We start from the raw sequence: 15928 nt of genomic DNA, 5'->3' as shown, positions 1-15928 counted from the left end.
CTAAGTTCTTAACAGTCGTAAACTCCGCCACCGTGAGAAATACCTTTTGCTTTATGGCTCTGTGCACACACATCGCCTGAAATACCAGAACACTCGCTGCCACTGAGCCCATTCTGGCTCCTGGTGACCCTGTCGGACAGAGTAGAACTGCCCCTGCGTGTTTCTGAGATGTCCCTTGGAGGGGCCAGGGGTCTCGAATGGCTGGCATCACAGTTTACAGCCCAGCTCCACCCAATGCCCCACCAGGGCTCCTTCATCTGAGATAGAAAGCGACAGTGACCGGGCATGGTGTTCTATTTTTGTGTCACCCGTTCTAGGGGTTGGCAAAGATTTTTATGCCACCTGATTTCTATAGCAACTACAGAAGCCAGAGACAAAAGGTAAACAATAAAACTTTATAAAAGCAGGTGGAGGCCATAGCTTGCTGACCCCTGGGTTCTATTCCATGTCGTTCATTACTTTTGCTTCCCCCCCCCTTTTTAAATCATTTTATTGGGGGCTCTTACAACTCCTGTTACAATCCATGCATCAATTGTATCCGACATATTAGCACACATAGTCCATCGTTCATTTCTAAACATTTACTTTCCATTAAGCCCTTGGAATCAGCTCCTCCTTTTTTCCCTCCCTCCCCCCTCCAACCCTCGTGGCCCCTTGATAGATTGTAAATTGTTCATTATTTTCCAATATTCCCCCCCTTTTTTAATGCTGATCATTAAATTAAACTCACTAAAAGGATGGTAAACCCACACTTAGAAGAAATCTTGCAAGTCCTCCTAACAGCCCCATAAAATATTATTATAACCCCAATTTATGGATGAGAAACTGGGGCACATAGAGGTTAAGAACCTTGTACAAGTTATCCAGCGAGTTAGAGGTGAAGCTGACTGCAGGCAGTCTCTAAGAGCCCATCCTATTAACCCGGTGTCCAAGGCACTCAAACAGATGGACTGTTGCTGTTACCGCTGCTGATATTACTGGGGGGGTGGGGGGAGGTGCACGCGCGCGCGCGGAGGACCACGGTCGAATAAACAGGTCAGGATTGTCAGCTTGAACCGTTTTCTGAGCTTTTCAGGATGGAATGGGGTACGTGATGCTGGACAAAGGGTGAAGGTCTCAGAGAACCAAATGCCCTTTAGGGACCATCTTCTGCAAAGGGGCTTCTTGCTTCGAAACAAAATCTTGCAAAACTACCAATGAGGAGCTTTATCCTAATGGATACTACAAATTCTGATTCATCCAGACCCCCCTTTTCTGTAAAATGTGGGGGTGCTTTGAACGAGCTCCATGAATGGAGGGAGGAGTATACCTAGCTGGTGAGCAAGTCCCACGTCGGTGGAGGAGACGCTTCCACAGAAAACAACTGCTGCTGTCTAAATCAGGAGCCCTGGGGGGACTGTGGGCTAGACGTTGGGTGTTTCTTAACCACAAGGCTGGTGGTTCAAACCCACCATCCGCACCTCAGGAGACAAACATGATAATCTCTCTGTGCTTGGGAACGGGCTCAGGGCAGTGGGCGTGGTTGGTGTTTAGATGGAGCGGTGGCTGAGCACTTGGCTGCTAGCGAACCCGGGGGTCTGTGGTCAGAACCCACCAGCTGCCAACCAAAAGGTGGGTGGTTTGATCCAACCAATCGCTCCCCAGGAGAAATAAGGCCGTCTCCTTCAGTAAAGATTGACAGCCTTGGAAACCATGTGTCATGGAAACTGAAGACCAAACCTACGGCCATCGAGTGGATTCTGACTCACAGAGACCCTCTAGGACAGCGGTTCTCAACCTGAGGGTCATGACCCTTTGGGGAGGTCAAATGAGCTTTTCACAGGGGTCACCCGATTCATAACAGTAGCAAAATGATGGTGATGAAGTAGAAACGAAAATAATGTTATGGTTGGAGTGTCACCACAACATGAGGAACTGTATTAAGGGTCACGGCGTTAGGAAGGTGGCGAGCCGCTGGCTAGGACAAGGCAGCCTGTGGGTTTCTGAGACTGTAACTCTTGACAGGAGCACAAAGTCTCGTCTGTCTTCTGCGGAGCGGCTGCTGGTTTGGAACTGCTGACCTTGCAGTCAGCGGCGGCCCAACTCGTAACCCGTTACGCCACCTGGGCTCCTGTAGGGCAGCTATCGATCAGAGTGAACGCCAAAGCCGTGGCTATGACGATGTTGGTAATCTACACTGGTCCCTGGCAACTTCTGCCATCACACTGGAAGGCCGCCAGGAATCCACATGCTGTTCCCTTGAGGCCCGTGCGATGCATTTCAGAGAGATCTTTGCAGAGCGCCTGTCTTTGCTCCGTGGTCTTCCGCCCTCCCATCCGGTCAAGAAATACAAGCAGACCTCACAGAGAACTTACTGACCGCTGATCTGCGAGACCCATCTGGCCAAAGCCCAGCCATCCTCCTTGAACGAAGGGAGCTTCACCAAGAATGCGTAACAATTGGGTTACAGCACTGCCACCCCGTCCACAGCCTCCGCCAGGAGAGGTAGTTCCCACGGCCGGAGCCCCTCCCAGCCTCCTTAGTGGACGCGTGCGTGGACCACACCAGCGCATCATCAAAACCGAACCCTGGGCAGTCCGCAGAGCATTAGGGCATGTCGGGAAACCTCGGCGGAGCCTTCGTCGGATTTGGACCTTGGCTGGGCGGGGACCGCCCACCAGCAAGGCTGGCATTCCATCCAGCCAGCCCACGCCCTCCCCGCGGAGGATAAGTTCCAAATTGAAGCCTGTTTGGGGGAGAGGCACTTCTCAGTTCTCTGCTGGTTTTAATTAATTTAATTTAAAGTTTTTTAAGCAATCCATTTCTGCTGTTGCTTATTTAGGAGATTAACCACTGGCTGGTGGTTTTCTCCTTTTTTTTCTCTTTTCTTTTTTCTTTCTTAATCCAAAGAGTATGTCATGATTAAGAAAATGATTTTCAAGTGAGTGCCATCTCAGGCTTCTTGGGGTGTGTGGTTTGCGCTGATCCTGCTGGCTGTACAAAAACAGGTCCCAGGCTGGGGGTGTGAGGCAGTGGACCGGGAGACTGGGCGAAGGGTGGTGGGGTGGGAGGTGAGGGTGACAGAGGCCACGCTTGTGCTGGGTGTGTGCACACAAGGCCTCATTCGGTCGTCCATCTCTGCAGAATCAGAGTGGGTTTGGAGAGGCTGCTGGCCTTTGATAAGCTCAAGAGGATAGGGGGTAGGCGCCCCATACTTGAGGTGTCTTAGGGGACAGGCTGGGTCTGTCAGAAGGATCCTCCCCCACTCCCAGGAGCACACAAGCGGGGTGCGGGGTCCCTGGGTGATGCAAACTCTGAACACACTGGGCCACTCATCGGAAGGTTAGGAAGGAAGGGAGTTCAGCTAAAGGGTCCCTGGAGGGAAGAAGAGGGTGGCGAGGAGAGGGACGTGTGTCCCGGGGGCAGTGGGAGCAAGAGTAGAGAGCGACAGTGCGTCGGAAGGGAAACGGAGCTCCGAAGTTCTTTATCCTAGTTGGAGAATCTGGAAACCCTGGCTTTTAGACTAGCCATTTTTCAGCTCCTGGTTTCTTTTGGAAGCTTCAAAATATCCGTTAGACTGTGAGCCGCTGTTAATCCTGGAGCCCTTTCATTGTCATTTGCTTTTGCCTAAAAGTTCCATTTTTAAACTTTCACCTGAACCTTCAAGTGGATAAATCATTTTCTCTAATGGTGTCCTGGTAGAGGACACTCAACACACACGTACCCGTGAACCAAACCAGGGTCAAGGAAGCAAGCAAGAACAGCCCAAACTCAGAAGGAGGGCCAGCCAATCAGAACACAGCGGCCAGTAAGCGAACTCAGCGTCTCGGGCAGTGGCGCGCAGCCAGGCAGGCCACAACTCTGTCGCAAGGAGAGTTCAAACCACCCAGCTGGGGGTAGGGCCCAGTTCGCTGGCTCTTCAAGTGCCACCAGAGGGAGCTGTCCTCTGATCCCCTTCCCGACCCCAAGTCCTGTAGTGGGATGAACCATGCGTCTGTTTGAATTAAAACAAATGTGTTTGGGCCCAACACAAAGAAATGCGGTTCACCCAATGACACAAAGTTAGGAGACTCTTTACAGTGTGCTCCACAGTATGACAGCGGGCCACCACCACCACTGCCGGCAAATCGACCCTCTGAGGACAGGGTGGAACTGCTCCGGGGGGTTGTCCATATGTACAGAAGCAGACTGCCTCCTCTCTGTCCCTCGGGGAGACTGGTGGATTTGAACTACCAACCTTTCAGGTACAGCATTTTAGAGGTTAATAAAATGAGGGAAACACAACTCAGGGAGTCCCCGCCGGGTACATTTGATGGGTTCACATTTACAAAGTGACCAAGAGGTGCCAGGGTGTTGGGGGAGCACCTTTGTCGAGGCCGACCTCCTTTGCTGCTAACAGAATTGGACTCATCAGACGTGTCCTGGAACCGCTGTTAAAATAGAGAGGGGTTCTATAAAGAGGAAGGGAAAAACATTTTTCCGGGGGAGTGTAAGGGTGTTCTCTGAGAGTTGACTTACCGTCTAAAACCACACATTTCACGGATGCCCAACACCTGCACCAGTCACTAAGTTTGACAACAGCCACTCCGAACCCCGAGCTTGTCATCAGGTAGAGCAGGGTGGGCAAAGCCCCACTGTTCTGTCCAAGAACGACTTGGATCTGAGTCAAAGGCGGAGTGGAAATATTCTTCTACAGAAGTGGCAGGTCTGCATGAGGTCTTGGAACACACTATTTAAGGGAAACAAACAGCACTGCCCTTGAGTCAATCCAGACTCCTCGTGATGCTACAGGACAAGGTGGAGCTGGCACGGAACGCCTCGTCTTTGCAATGGGTGTACATCACAACCAGCTAGAGGCTTTGAGTCCTGCCAAATGCCTTAAAGGTTGAATGCTCTTCTACCAGTGGTTGGAGCCCTGGTGGTGTAGTGGTTATGCTCTGGGCTGCAACCTGCAAGGTCAGGAGTTTGAAATCACCAGTCGCTCCTCGAGAGAAAGGCGAGGCTTTCTCCTCTCATCAACAGTGATCCTGTGGGATCACTGAGTCAGTATTGACTTGATGGCAGTGTTCGGTTTGGTTTGGTTTTTCCCAATGATTTAAGGCCGGTTTTCTCCTCTCCCAGCCCCGCCTGCCCAGGCTCTGGAAGCAGGTGGTGGCGTGGTGATATGCCCATTGGGTTTCCCAGGCTGTCATTGGTATGGAGCAGATTGCCAGCTCCTGCTCTTAGATCCGCCTTTCAATGACCAGTGAGCGCTTAGCCATGACACCATCGGGGCTCCTCTAGATGCCGATTCCCGGGTGCAGAGACCAGCCACTTGCAGCGGTGTGACTTTAAGCCAGTTACCTAACTTTTGTGCATCTCAGTTTCCCCCTCTATCAACCGGGAAACTGAGCTCAGAGAGCTGTGTGGCGATTCAATGAGTGGAGACTTGTCAAGGGGCACAGAGGAAGCCCTGGGCAGCTATTAGCCAAGGATATTATCCATCAGATTTTAAAAACCAAACAAGCTGCCATGCAGTTGCTTCCAACTCCTAGCAGTTCCATGTGGGTCAGGTAGAACTCCACCCCACAGGGTTTCAGTGGCGGTGACGGGATCCCCATGAATTGGAATTGACTTGATGGCACTGGGTTAATCTTCCAGTAGTAGTTCACCTGGCCTTGCTTCCATAGCACTGGGTAGGTTCAAACTGATAACCTTTGGAATACAAACAGAGTCCAAACCATTTGTAGGTTGTATCTCTTTGTAGACAGTGGTTCTTAACCTTGGCTGCACTTTGGAAATGCCTGAGATGCTTAATCTACCTGACTGATGCCTGGACTCCACCCTCAGCAATTCTGTTTTTGCCCGGTCAGGGCATCAGGGGATTGATAAAGCTCCCCAGAGCATAAGCGTATGCAGCAAAGGTTGAGAACTACTGTGCTGTCTATTTTGTGTGTGTATCTGTTGGTGGAGGAACTGTGGCGTAGTGGTTATGTGTTAGCCTTCGATACTCAAGATCTGCAGTTCAAAACCACCAGCCACTCCTTGGGAGCAAGATGGGACTTTCTACTCTCCTAAAGAGTGACAGTGTTGTTAACTCACAGCGGTGGTTCTGCCCTGTCCTACAGGTCACTATGAGTTGGCATTGACTCGATGGCAGTGAGTTGGGGGGAGGGGGTGGTTTTGGTTTTGTTATCAGTCGGTATAGGCAGGGGTTATGCTGCAGTAACGAACATCCCTGAAAACTTAGGGGCAAACTGAGAGACCAGCATGAAGACACAGAGACTGTTCAAGCTTTGTGCAGAAGGTACCCACCCGTGTTACCAAACACCTTGGGCAGGGAGTTTTGAAGAATATAACCTGTCATGTAAACTCACCAGGAACACAGTGCAATATAGGGGGAATCTGGGACGCTTATAACCATAAAGATCCGTTCCTCATTTCGCTATATGCCCCATTAATGCGCCCTAGAGACACAGTCACCCTGGCTACTGGCTGAAAGGTTGGTGGTTCAAACCCAACAATGGCTTTGCAGGAAAGCACCTGCCAGTGGGCTTCCATAAAGATTGTGGCCTTGGAAAGTGGATGGGACAAAGCTACAGGGCCCTGGGCATTGGAGTCTACTTGACGGCAATGGAGTTGAGTTTGGGGGGGTTCGAGGGGGTTTGGGGTGTGTGTATGGGAGGGCATGTGTTTTGGTTTTGTCCATAACAGTCAACTGTAACTTCAGTCCACGTCATCTCTACTCCAGAATGCCGCTTCTGTGCGAACATTCCCAGCTTTGGACGTAGGGAAAGACCACGTGGCACCCACGCTCTGGCTCTCAGAGCTCTAGCCCTAAGTCGCAAGTCACTAAGTGGCGCACCTGAGTTCAGGAGCAAGGGTGTTGACCAGGGTTCAGCAAACGTTTCCCATGATGAGTCAGCGAGGACGTACTTCAGGCTTTGTGGGACTTAGGGTCTCGGTCGGGACTGCTAACCTGCCCCTTCTCACACCACTTAAAATGTAAGAACCATTCTTGCTGAGCTTGAAGGTTACGCAGAGCCAGGCAGTAGGCCACAGGGACCTGGGCTATAGTTTGCCAACTCTGTCATCATTAAATGACGTCAAATCTGTTCTGCCACCGCATAAGAGACTGCCTGGTCCTGCACCGTCCTCATGCCACTCACTGTGATTTTGAGCTCACTGCTGCAGCCACTGGCAGTGCATCTCGCCAAAGTGCTTCTCCTAGTTCACCATCCCTCTACTTTATCCAGCATGAGGTTTGTTTTTTTCAAGTTTCTTCTGATTTTTTAATTATAATTATTATGTTAATAACAACCTGAATCCCCGTACTCTCAGCTACTGTCCAAACTCCCTCCCCTGGGCCAAGGAGACAGGGCCCTGCTGGGGAACAAGGCATTGGGGTAGGGGGACCATGTCTGCCAGGGAGCCTCCAACTCCCCCAAACCATCTCGTGCTGGGGAGCGGTGGGGGTGTCCCAGAACAATGACACAAGGGAGGGGGTATGAGGAGGCTGGGACCGCTCATGGAGGAGGGTGCCCTCTAACACCCCATCCTGGGACCGTCCCTCTTCCACCAAGCCCCACAGGCACCCTAGCCAAGACCCTGGGGACTATGGAAGATGTGGGTAGGGCTGGTGGACCGGCCAATGCTGAGTGTTGAACTCCCAGCCTGGGGATCAGGAGACATTAAAGCTGCATAGGAAGAGGGGGCGGGCAGCTGGGTACAAGGTCGGGCAGCCTTGGCAGCCCCCAAAGGCACATTGTGAGAGAAGGGAGGCTGCTCAGATGGAGGGCCCGTTGGCTGCAAGGGGGCCCAAGTCTCGGGACTCCTGAGGCGGGCAGCTAGGCCAGCTGCTTGGGGCTAGCCAGGGCACGCAGCAGCCCGTTCTCCAGAGCAGCGTTCCACTCGGCCAGCTCCCGGTCTGCTCCTTCCGCACCTCCACCTCCCGGACCGCAGACATGAGGTGGGATTCCACCAAGTCCATGGCTTGTTCAATCTTGTTGTCAATGCCAACCAGGCTTCCGGAACCCTATCCTCATCGCTGTCCGGGTGACCACTGATGGCCAGCATGGAGTGGGCCAGGCTGAGGCTCTGGGCTACCACCCCAAAGGGGTCTGGGGGCTTGTGAACCAGAGTGGCATCAGGGAAGAAGTCGAGGGCCGGTGAGCTGGGGTGGGAGTCAAGTGGGGGGCGCCTGCCCTGTCTCCTCTAGAGCCACCAACTCCATTCCCAACTGCAAGGGTCCATCCTTCCTTCTGGACAGCAGTGGTGTCCTGGCTGCTGAGGTCCTGGGCTCTACTTCCACCCTCAGCGAGGGCAGGCGCATGGAGGCCCAGGATGTGCCCTCAATGTCCTGGATCCCAGGCTCTGGGGGCGAAGCTGGGGTGGGGAGGCCGATAGCAGGGCGTCACCCCTTTGGCCTTGCCGGCACTTACTACCATTTGGACCAGTCCTCCTGTGCAGGAGCGGGCTTGGGGTCCAGGGGAAGTGGGGGGCGGGCAGAGCCAGGTGGGGCCCTGACGCAGGCCTGGCTGTGGGGCCCGGTGGCCAGGCCCAAGCTGGCCAGCTCTAACCTGGAATCCAGTGACCTTCCCCCCCCACTCCCATGCCCCCTGATTCCCTCCAGAAGCCGGCCAAAGCTAAGCGGCTCCAGGTCTCTCTCGTAAACATCACACATGTCCACCAGCCTCAGCGATAAGGCTCTCCCAGGCTGGGGGCAGCTTCCCCACCCTTCTGATAACATACCCCAAGTATGTGAGGTGAAGTCTTGCCATCCACGCCCCAAGGAGCATTCTGACTGTACCACTTCTGAGACATTTGGTTGTTCTTGTGTCGCCCTCTAGCATCGTAATTCAAATGTTTCGATTCTTCAGTCTTCCTGGTTCACTGTCAGCTCTCACATGCATGTGAGGTGGTTGGACATATCCTGGCTGTCTTCAACGTGCATCACCCTCCTAGAGTGAGAGATGCGGACCCCCAAGTATGGGTGAACAGCAGGGTGGTTTCTACATGTATGTCGTATAAATAACATGCATGTTATACTCTGAGGTTTTTATTCCCAATGGCACTCACTCCCACCTAGGTCATTTCATAACACGCTATGTTAATGTTTTACAGCAACATGTAACTATGTAGTTATCAATTGCTTATGAAAATACCTGGCTGAGGGAGGGTGCACTTGCCAGTAAAAAGTGTAACACATGCCACATGTATTGTTTTTGTCACAGTGTGGTCAGTGTGTGTGTGTGTGTGTGTTCATAGTCTCTTTTATAGAATAGTTGTGGTTAACACACACTGTGATGCAGTTGCCTTTGTTTACTTAGTTCGCTGTTGTCGTTTCTTACTAAAGAACCTTTTAGTGGAGGCTCTTACAGCTCCTATAGCAATTCCTACATCACTTGTATCCAGCAGTTGGACATAGGCTGCCACCATTATTTTCTAGACATTGACTTTCTCTTGAGACCTTGGTATCAGCTCATCTTTCCCCACCCCCACCCTCATGACCCCTTGATAAATTATTATTTTCATATCTTACACCAACCGCTGTCTCCCTTCCCCCTCGGTTTCTGTTGTTTGTCCCCCTGGAAGGGCGGGGGGGTGGTGGTTATGTGTCGATCATCGCAGTCAGTTCCCGCCCCCCTCCCCACCTTCCCCCCAGCCTCTGGCATCACTACGCCCGTTCCTGCTCCTGCTCCTGTGTCGTGGGGGATGCTGTTTCTTGACAATCGTTTCATATCAATAGGTCTAGGGGGACTTCACTTTGTGCAGTGTCCACCTGATTTTCTGTGGGATGGGTGGGCCAGGGAGGGGTTTTGTTTGTGTGTCTATATCAGGGCTTTGAACCTGTTATTCCACGTGAAGCTGTGGCCATTGAAACAAAGCCTGAACAGACCCACATTTTGAATGGGATTGTACCTGAATGATGAGCAGCACAGGAAAAATTACAAGCCAGTTCCCTGCTAGGAGTGCCATCTCTCCCAGAAAACAAGGGCAGCGTATACAGAGCAGAGCCACCAAGTCTCGTGGCAGCTAGGGTTGGAGACAACGATGCCGGCTCAAAGATGGTGGGGCTTTTCGTTGTTGTTGTTGTTGTTTGTTTTTAACTAGCATGTGAGGAGCAGTCGTGGGTCAATGGTAAAATTCTCTCCACGCGGGAGACCCACGTTCAGCCAACACACACCTCGTGTAGATCCCCTCCGTCTGTTAGAGATGACTTGCATGCCTCTCTGACGCCGAACAAAGAGCCCTGTTGGCACAGTGGGTTACACCTTGCGCTGCTCACCACAAGATCAATAGTTCAAACCCACCAGTCATTCCTCAGGAGAAAGGGGATTTCTGTGCCGCCTCAGAGACTCACATGGTAGTTCTTCCTATCCTGTCCTACGGGTCTCTGAGCTGGAATTGACTTGATGCCCATAAGTCCATTGAGCAGGACGCTGGGCGGGTGTCAGCAGAGCTGACAGACTAAGAAAGACTAGGAAGAAAGGCCTGGTGATCTGCTTCAGAACCCTCGGCCCACGGAGACCCTGGGGACCACAGTGGTCTGCCCGCTGTGAGCAGCATCACCACGTGTGGGACACCACTCTGCAGCCCTGACGATGAGACAGTGGTTGCCCGCATAGAGAGCCCACTGTCACGGGAGTGCCAGCATACCACGTCTCCCTAGAACTGGTACCTTGGAATTCCTCAGCCCTCCCTGAAATGTTTCTTAAGAAGAAAGATTCATGCTGGTGGGGGCCTCTGGAAAAACAGATTTTCCAAGGGGCCTTCCTTCACTGCAGTGATTTCTTGTCATTGCCACGCTGGACGCAGGTGGGGTTCTGGGGGCAGGGAGGCAGGTTCACGACGAGAGGCTGCGTGCGTGTGAAAGGGACAGGGTGATCAATGTATCAGAAGCTGTGCAGCATCAGCACCCAGACCCCACCAGAGACAGACCTTCGGCCACATCCCAGGCAGGCAGAAATCCAAAAGTGCCTTTGAGGGGTGGGGTGGAAGGTGGAGGAGGCTGGGACAGCAGAAGCCCCCACTGAGTGTCTGGTCCCCCTTTCCTTTCCCACAGGACACCACGACGTCCGTGCGTATCGGCCTGATGATGGAAGAGATGATCTTCAACCTCGCCGACACCCATCTGTTCTTCAACGACCTGGAGGTCTGGCACCGCCTGTTTCCTTTTGCACACATCTTTTCGGCACTTAATCGCCCTCAGCTGGGCTTGGGGGGAGGGGGGGGCATGATGCTGTCCTTTTTAATTTTGTCCTTTGGGTGGCTTGAAACTTTTGCTGGCAACCCCCAAGGCCCAAAACTGTGGCCAGAGACGGCTTATTGAAAACACTTGGTGGGGGGCGGGTTACCTCCTGGCTTCCTCGCACAGCGAACGAACGAACGGGCTTCTCTGGGCTGCTTTCTGGGGATGTCCACTGGCGGTTTCACTAATCCAATAAGGGCAATGTAGTTTCTTCCTCCTGAAATTTGCTGTTTAATACGTTTATTAAGGTAAATTAGTGCAGATCCTCTTGGGTCAGGAATAATTAGCAGTGGGCCAGGGTGGAAGCTTTTAAAAACAATTTACATTCCCCTGGAAGCATGTTTTACAAAGAGAAAACGCAGGAGCCCAGCACGGGGACTGCGCTCCTTTAAAAGATCTATGCCTGTGCCCCTGAGCAATCGGGGAGGGCAGGAGGGAGGGGAGGGAGGGGAGAGTGGCTTCGAGAGACAAATTGAATACACTTGTTGATCCCCAACCCATTGGAAAGATTCGGGAAAGATTCCGATTGGGAAACCTGGGTGAAATAGGGCAGTTGGAGGAAAGGCAACTGAATAAATGCTTGGCTGATGAGTCAAGGGCCCAACTGAGAAACCTGGACTTGGGTGGACGACAGCAGGCACTTCAGAGACTGTCACTGGGCTTCCCGAGAGTCAGAAGCCCGTGGAAACCCGCTGACATGCAGTCACCTCCAGTGCCTGGCCAGCCCCTGCATGCCAGTGACGGCTGTGTGCCATGGGCTTGCACTGGCTGATGGTGGGGGGAGACTGCCAGGCCTTCCTCCTGCGCTCCTGAAGACTGGAACCTCCAACCTTAGGGTTAGCAGCTGAACTCCTGGGTTAGTCATCTGCACCGCCCAGGGACTCCTGGTAGCCACAGGCAGGAGGGCTTCCGATCACGAAAGAGCAAGCAGCTTGCTCCAGAGGAAAAGCATTTCTGGCTGCTAAGAGGACTCGGGGGTGGGGGTGGGGGTTGCCTCACCAAATTAATAACAGATTGAAAAGTAATATCCAATTATTTTCTACTAGCAGGGACTTTCCTCCCCCCTAGAAGAAGCTAGAACATTGCTGGGGACCAAACTGTGAAGCAGCAATCTAATCACACCAAAAACACACACTGCCCTTGAGTGCATTCTGACTCCTAGTGACCCTATGGGGCAGGGCTGAACTGCCCCCATGAGTTCCTGACACCATGCTCTTCACGGGATAGAAAGACCCTGCCTTTCTCCCTCTGGAGCAGCTGGTAGATTTGAACTGCTGACCTTGTGGTTTGCAGCCCAACACATAACCACTACACCACCAGTGCTCCTCGAAGTAGCAGTATGAGCACTGTCAAGTCTAAGTCTAAGGCATCAGGAATGCAGCCCTTCAGAAAAGGATGCTGCTTCTCTCTGGTGGCATAAAGGGCTATGTGCTGGGATGCTCACCGACAGTTCAACCCACCAGGCACTCCGAGAGAAAAAGATGAGGCTTCTGCTCCCTCAGAAACCCACAGGGGCAGTTCTGCCCTGCCTTGTAGAGCCACTATGAGTTAGAATCAACTCAAGGGCAGTGAGTTTTTGAATTTTCAGGCCTTGGCTTCCAGAGAGGGGAGTCCACGCTGACACCATCCATCTTGTGTTCTGTCCAGCCTGAGCAGGCCACTGGCTCTGTCCCCCCCATCGAGGGAATGTAACTGACGTTCTCTGCTTAATATCATTTCACAGAGGGAACTAGGTAGAACTGGTTGAGGGAGGAAGGAAGGAAGCTTTGGAGTGGGGAAGAATGACATCCAAGCCAGGGTCTACCTCTTCAGATGAAAGCAGTCTGCAGGTGTTCTTTTCAGTGACCTCTGATGGCTTGGGGGAGTGGGGGGGAGCAGGGGGCGGGGGGTGGGCAGAGGGAGTAGGAGAGAGAGAGCACTGCTGAGTCTGCATTGCTAAAACCATGGCTGCTAAATTGGGCATGTATTTCTGGCGCTCCCCTGTGGTGCAAACGGCAAACACGCGCAGCTGCCAACTGAAAGACTGGTGGTTTGGGTCTCCCTGGAAGCACCTCGGGAGAAAGGCCTGGCCACTGTTTGCAAACATCAGCGGTTTCCAAAGGCAGCTTGTGGAGCGCAGCTCTACTGTGACCCACGTGGGGGAGTTGCCATGCATTGGCGTTGAGTCAATGGGGACAAGGGGTTTTTTTGTGTGAGGCAATTTTTGCTTGTTTTTGTTTTTTAACGTAATAAGTAAGACTGTTGAATGCAAATGTCAAAACCCAACTCGATGTGGCATTTGCAAAATATGGAAGCACTGAATCTTAGAGTTGGAAAGCCAAAGGTGGACAGAGATTTTGCCCGTCTGCCCCAATAGCAAGTCAGCCCAAGAGCCGGGAAGGTCTGTCTGAGTCACCGGGAACCCCAGGTCCAGACAGAGAGTAGCCAGGCAAATCCCTCCCTGAGTCTGTGTTGGTTAGAAGGCCCGTGAGGACAAGGGCTAGAAAGGGTAGGGAGAAAGAAACGGCATCCCCCAAGGTGGTCCAGGGAGCCCTCTTGAGAAGGGAGCATTTGATCCAAGAGCTGAAGGACAAGGAGCTGGCCATGCAAAGACTTGTGGGGGAGAGATCCGCACATGCCAAGGCCCTGCGGTGAGAACCAGTGTGAGGTGATGGGGGCTCTGAGAGGGGCCCCAGTGGGCTCGCGTGAGTGAGTCCGAGAACAGGGCTGACAGGAGATCTGAGTCCCGGGGCCTCAACGCACATCTGAGAGTCAGATTGGGTTTCTCCATGCCGGGACGGGCCTGGCACGAGGGAGTGTTCAGCAGGAAACAACGGGGGCTGGTGATGCTTTGAGAAGACCTCTGTGGGTGCTGCATGGAGAGGGAGCAACAGGATGGGGTGGGGGGAGACCAGGGAGGAGCGAAGAGGGCACTGAACTGTTGGAGCAAGAGTGGAAAAGTGGCTTGGATCCAGGCGGCACACAGGGCGGGGGTCCGGGGCAGGGGGAACGGACTTGCTGATGGGCTATATCGGGGGGCATGAAGAAGAGGAACAAGGCAAGGTGGCTCTTGAGAGTCGACCTCACCACCAGGTGCTGCCCTTCAGGGGTAAAGCGGCGGGGGTGGGGGTGGGGGTGAATTTTGTCCCCCAAATCAGACATGGGTTTGCGTCCTGACCCCTCCACTCATGGATATCACCCCATCTGGAGATTGGGAGTCCGTTGTTCCGTTCAGGAGGCCGGTGTCAGTGTTGGGTGGGTCCTGGTCACACCGGAGTTACAGGAGCAGGCAGTCCCTGCGACAAGACGGGAGGTCACGCGGATGACAGCAGCTGTCCTTAGGTTGAAACGCAAGGCCTGATCATTTAATTTCCCCTTTTGAGCCCTTTTAAACTTGTTTCCATCTTCAATCTTTCCTTGTAAACAGATGAACGTAGGGGGGTGGGTGTCACGGAGATGGCGGTGGGAGGCTGGAAGGCCAGCTAGGGGAGTGGGGACAACAAGGACCTGCCCCTGAGAGAGAGCCGTCCCCCTTGCTTCCTGAACTGTGAGGAAGTCACGTTCTGCCCTTGAACACCACCGCTTGCCGTAGCCCTGCCTCCGTGGCCTGAAGCAGCTCGGACAAGCAGGCCGCACAGAGAAACCAGCCTGTGTCTGGGCAAGTAGGGCCGGAGGTGTCTGAGGGGAGGCCACAGGCGACAGACAGGAGGCCGAAGGGCACATGCAGTGGCCACACCAGACCCAGGGGCATCTTGCGGGGGTGGGGGTGGGGATGGCCGGATTTGTGTGTTTCCGGGGAAGTCTGGCCCCTGCGGCCGTTTCCCGGCTCCCCGACGTTGCCCCTCTGCGGAGAAAGCCCTTCCTCTCCAGCTGGAGCTGCTCAGGGAAGCCCGTTTGGTTTTGCTCTCTTTGTATTTATTTTTTCTTTCCCCAGCTATGTCCCCAGTGCCAGCAGCCCCCAGGGAACCTGGGCAGAATGGAAACCATGTTGCCAGATAGAGAAAGTTAAGTTCACACAAATGAAAACACATTGTCTGAGGAGCAGGGCAGCCTGTGGGGATATCACCAGGGCAGCCGTGTCCCCTGCCCCCTTCCGCAGCTCGGGGTGGGCAGGGATCGTGGATCGTGGAGACAGGCAGGCGGTTTGGGAGCAGGATAAAGGAGAGTCTGCCATCTGGTCCCCAAGGCCCAGCTGCCGCACAAAGCCAGGCTCCTCCTTTGGCTGAGCCTGGGGTGGCTGTTCCGCAGGAGAAGGGGTCCCTTTGTGCGGTGGGCAGGTCTATCTGGACGACTGCCCTTAGGCCATCCTTGATGGCACACGGGGTCAGCACTTGGCTGCTCACTGAAGGAGACAGACCTAGTCATCTGTTTCCATAAAGATTCCCCAGCCCAACTACTGCCATGGGCGATTCCGACTCCTCAAGACCCTCTATAGGGCTTCCGGGATTGCAGATCTTTATGGGAGCAGACAGCCTCATCTTTCTCCCCAGGAGCAGCTGGTGGGTTCGAACCACCGACCTTGCAGTTAGTAGCCCAGCATCTAACCCACAGCACCACCTGGGCTCCGTCCCATGAAGATGGCATCCTAGGAAGCACCCTCGGGCAGTTGCACTGTTACAAGGGGTCTCAGTGAGCCAGGACTCACTCGATCGCACCCGACAGCAGCTCTCTGCAAGCTAGCGCTGTAGTAGCAGTCAAGACCCCCTGAGACCCTCCAGTGGGGGAGCCCGGTCATTAACA

General features: G+C 53.4%; 1 protein-coding gene and 1 pseudogene across 3 annotated transcripts in view; one reads left to right on the top strand and one right to left on the bottom strand.

Annotated features, from left to right (window-relative positions):
• EYA2 (EYA transcriptional coactivator and phosphatase 2) overlaps positions 1 to 15928 on the top strand; it is a 164538-nt gene that overhangs the window by 118869 nt on the left and 29741 nt on the right. For all 3 annotated transcript variants that reach the window (XM_045295312.1, XM_045295311.1, XM_004698039.4), the window contains one exon: positions 11024 to 11113. In XM_045295312.1, the coding sequence (XP_045151247.1) occupies positions 11024 to 11113 (90 nt within the window). The remainder of the gene's footprint in view (positions 1 to 11023; positions 11114 to 15928) is intronic.
• LOC105979687 lies at positions 7745 to 9632 on the bottom strand (annotated as a pseudogene).

The sequence above is a fragment of the Echinops telfairi genome, unplaced genomic scaffold (genome assembly GCF_000313985.2).
Source record: "Echinops telfairi isolate 266 unplaced genomic scaffold, ASM31398v2 ScPeMD7_5592;HRSCAF=6446, whole genome shotgun sequence".
Taxonomy (NCBI): domain Eukaryota; kingdom Metazoa; phylum Chordata; class Mammalia; order Afrosoricida; family Tenrecidae; genus Echinops; species Echinops telfairi.
Note: the sequence above shows the minus strand (reverse complement) of the source record. Positions and strands in the feature narration are given on the sequence as shown.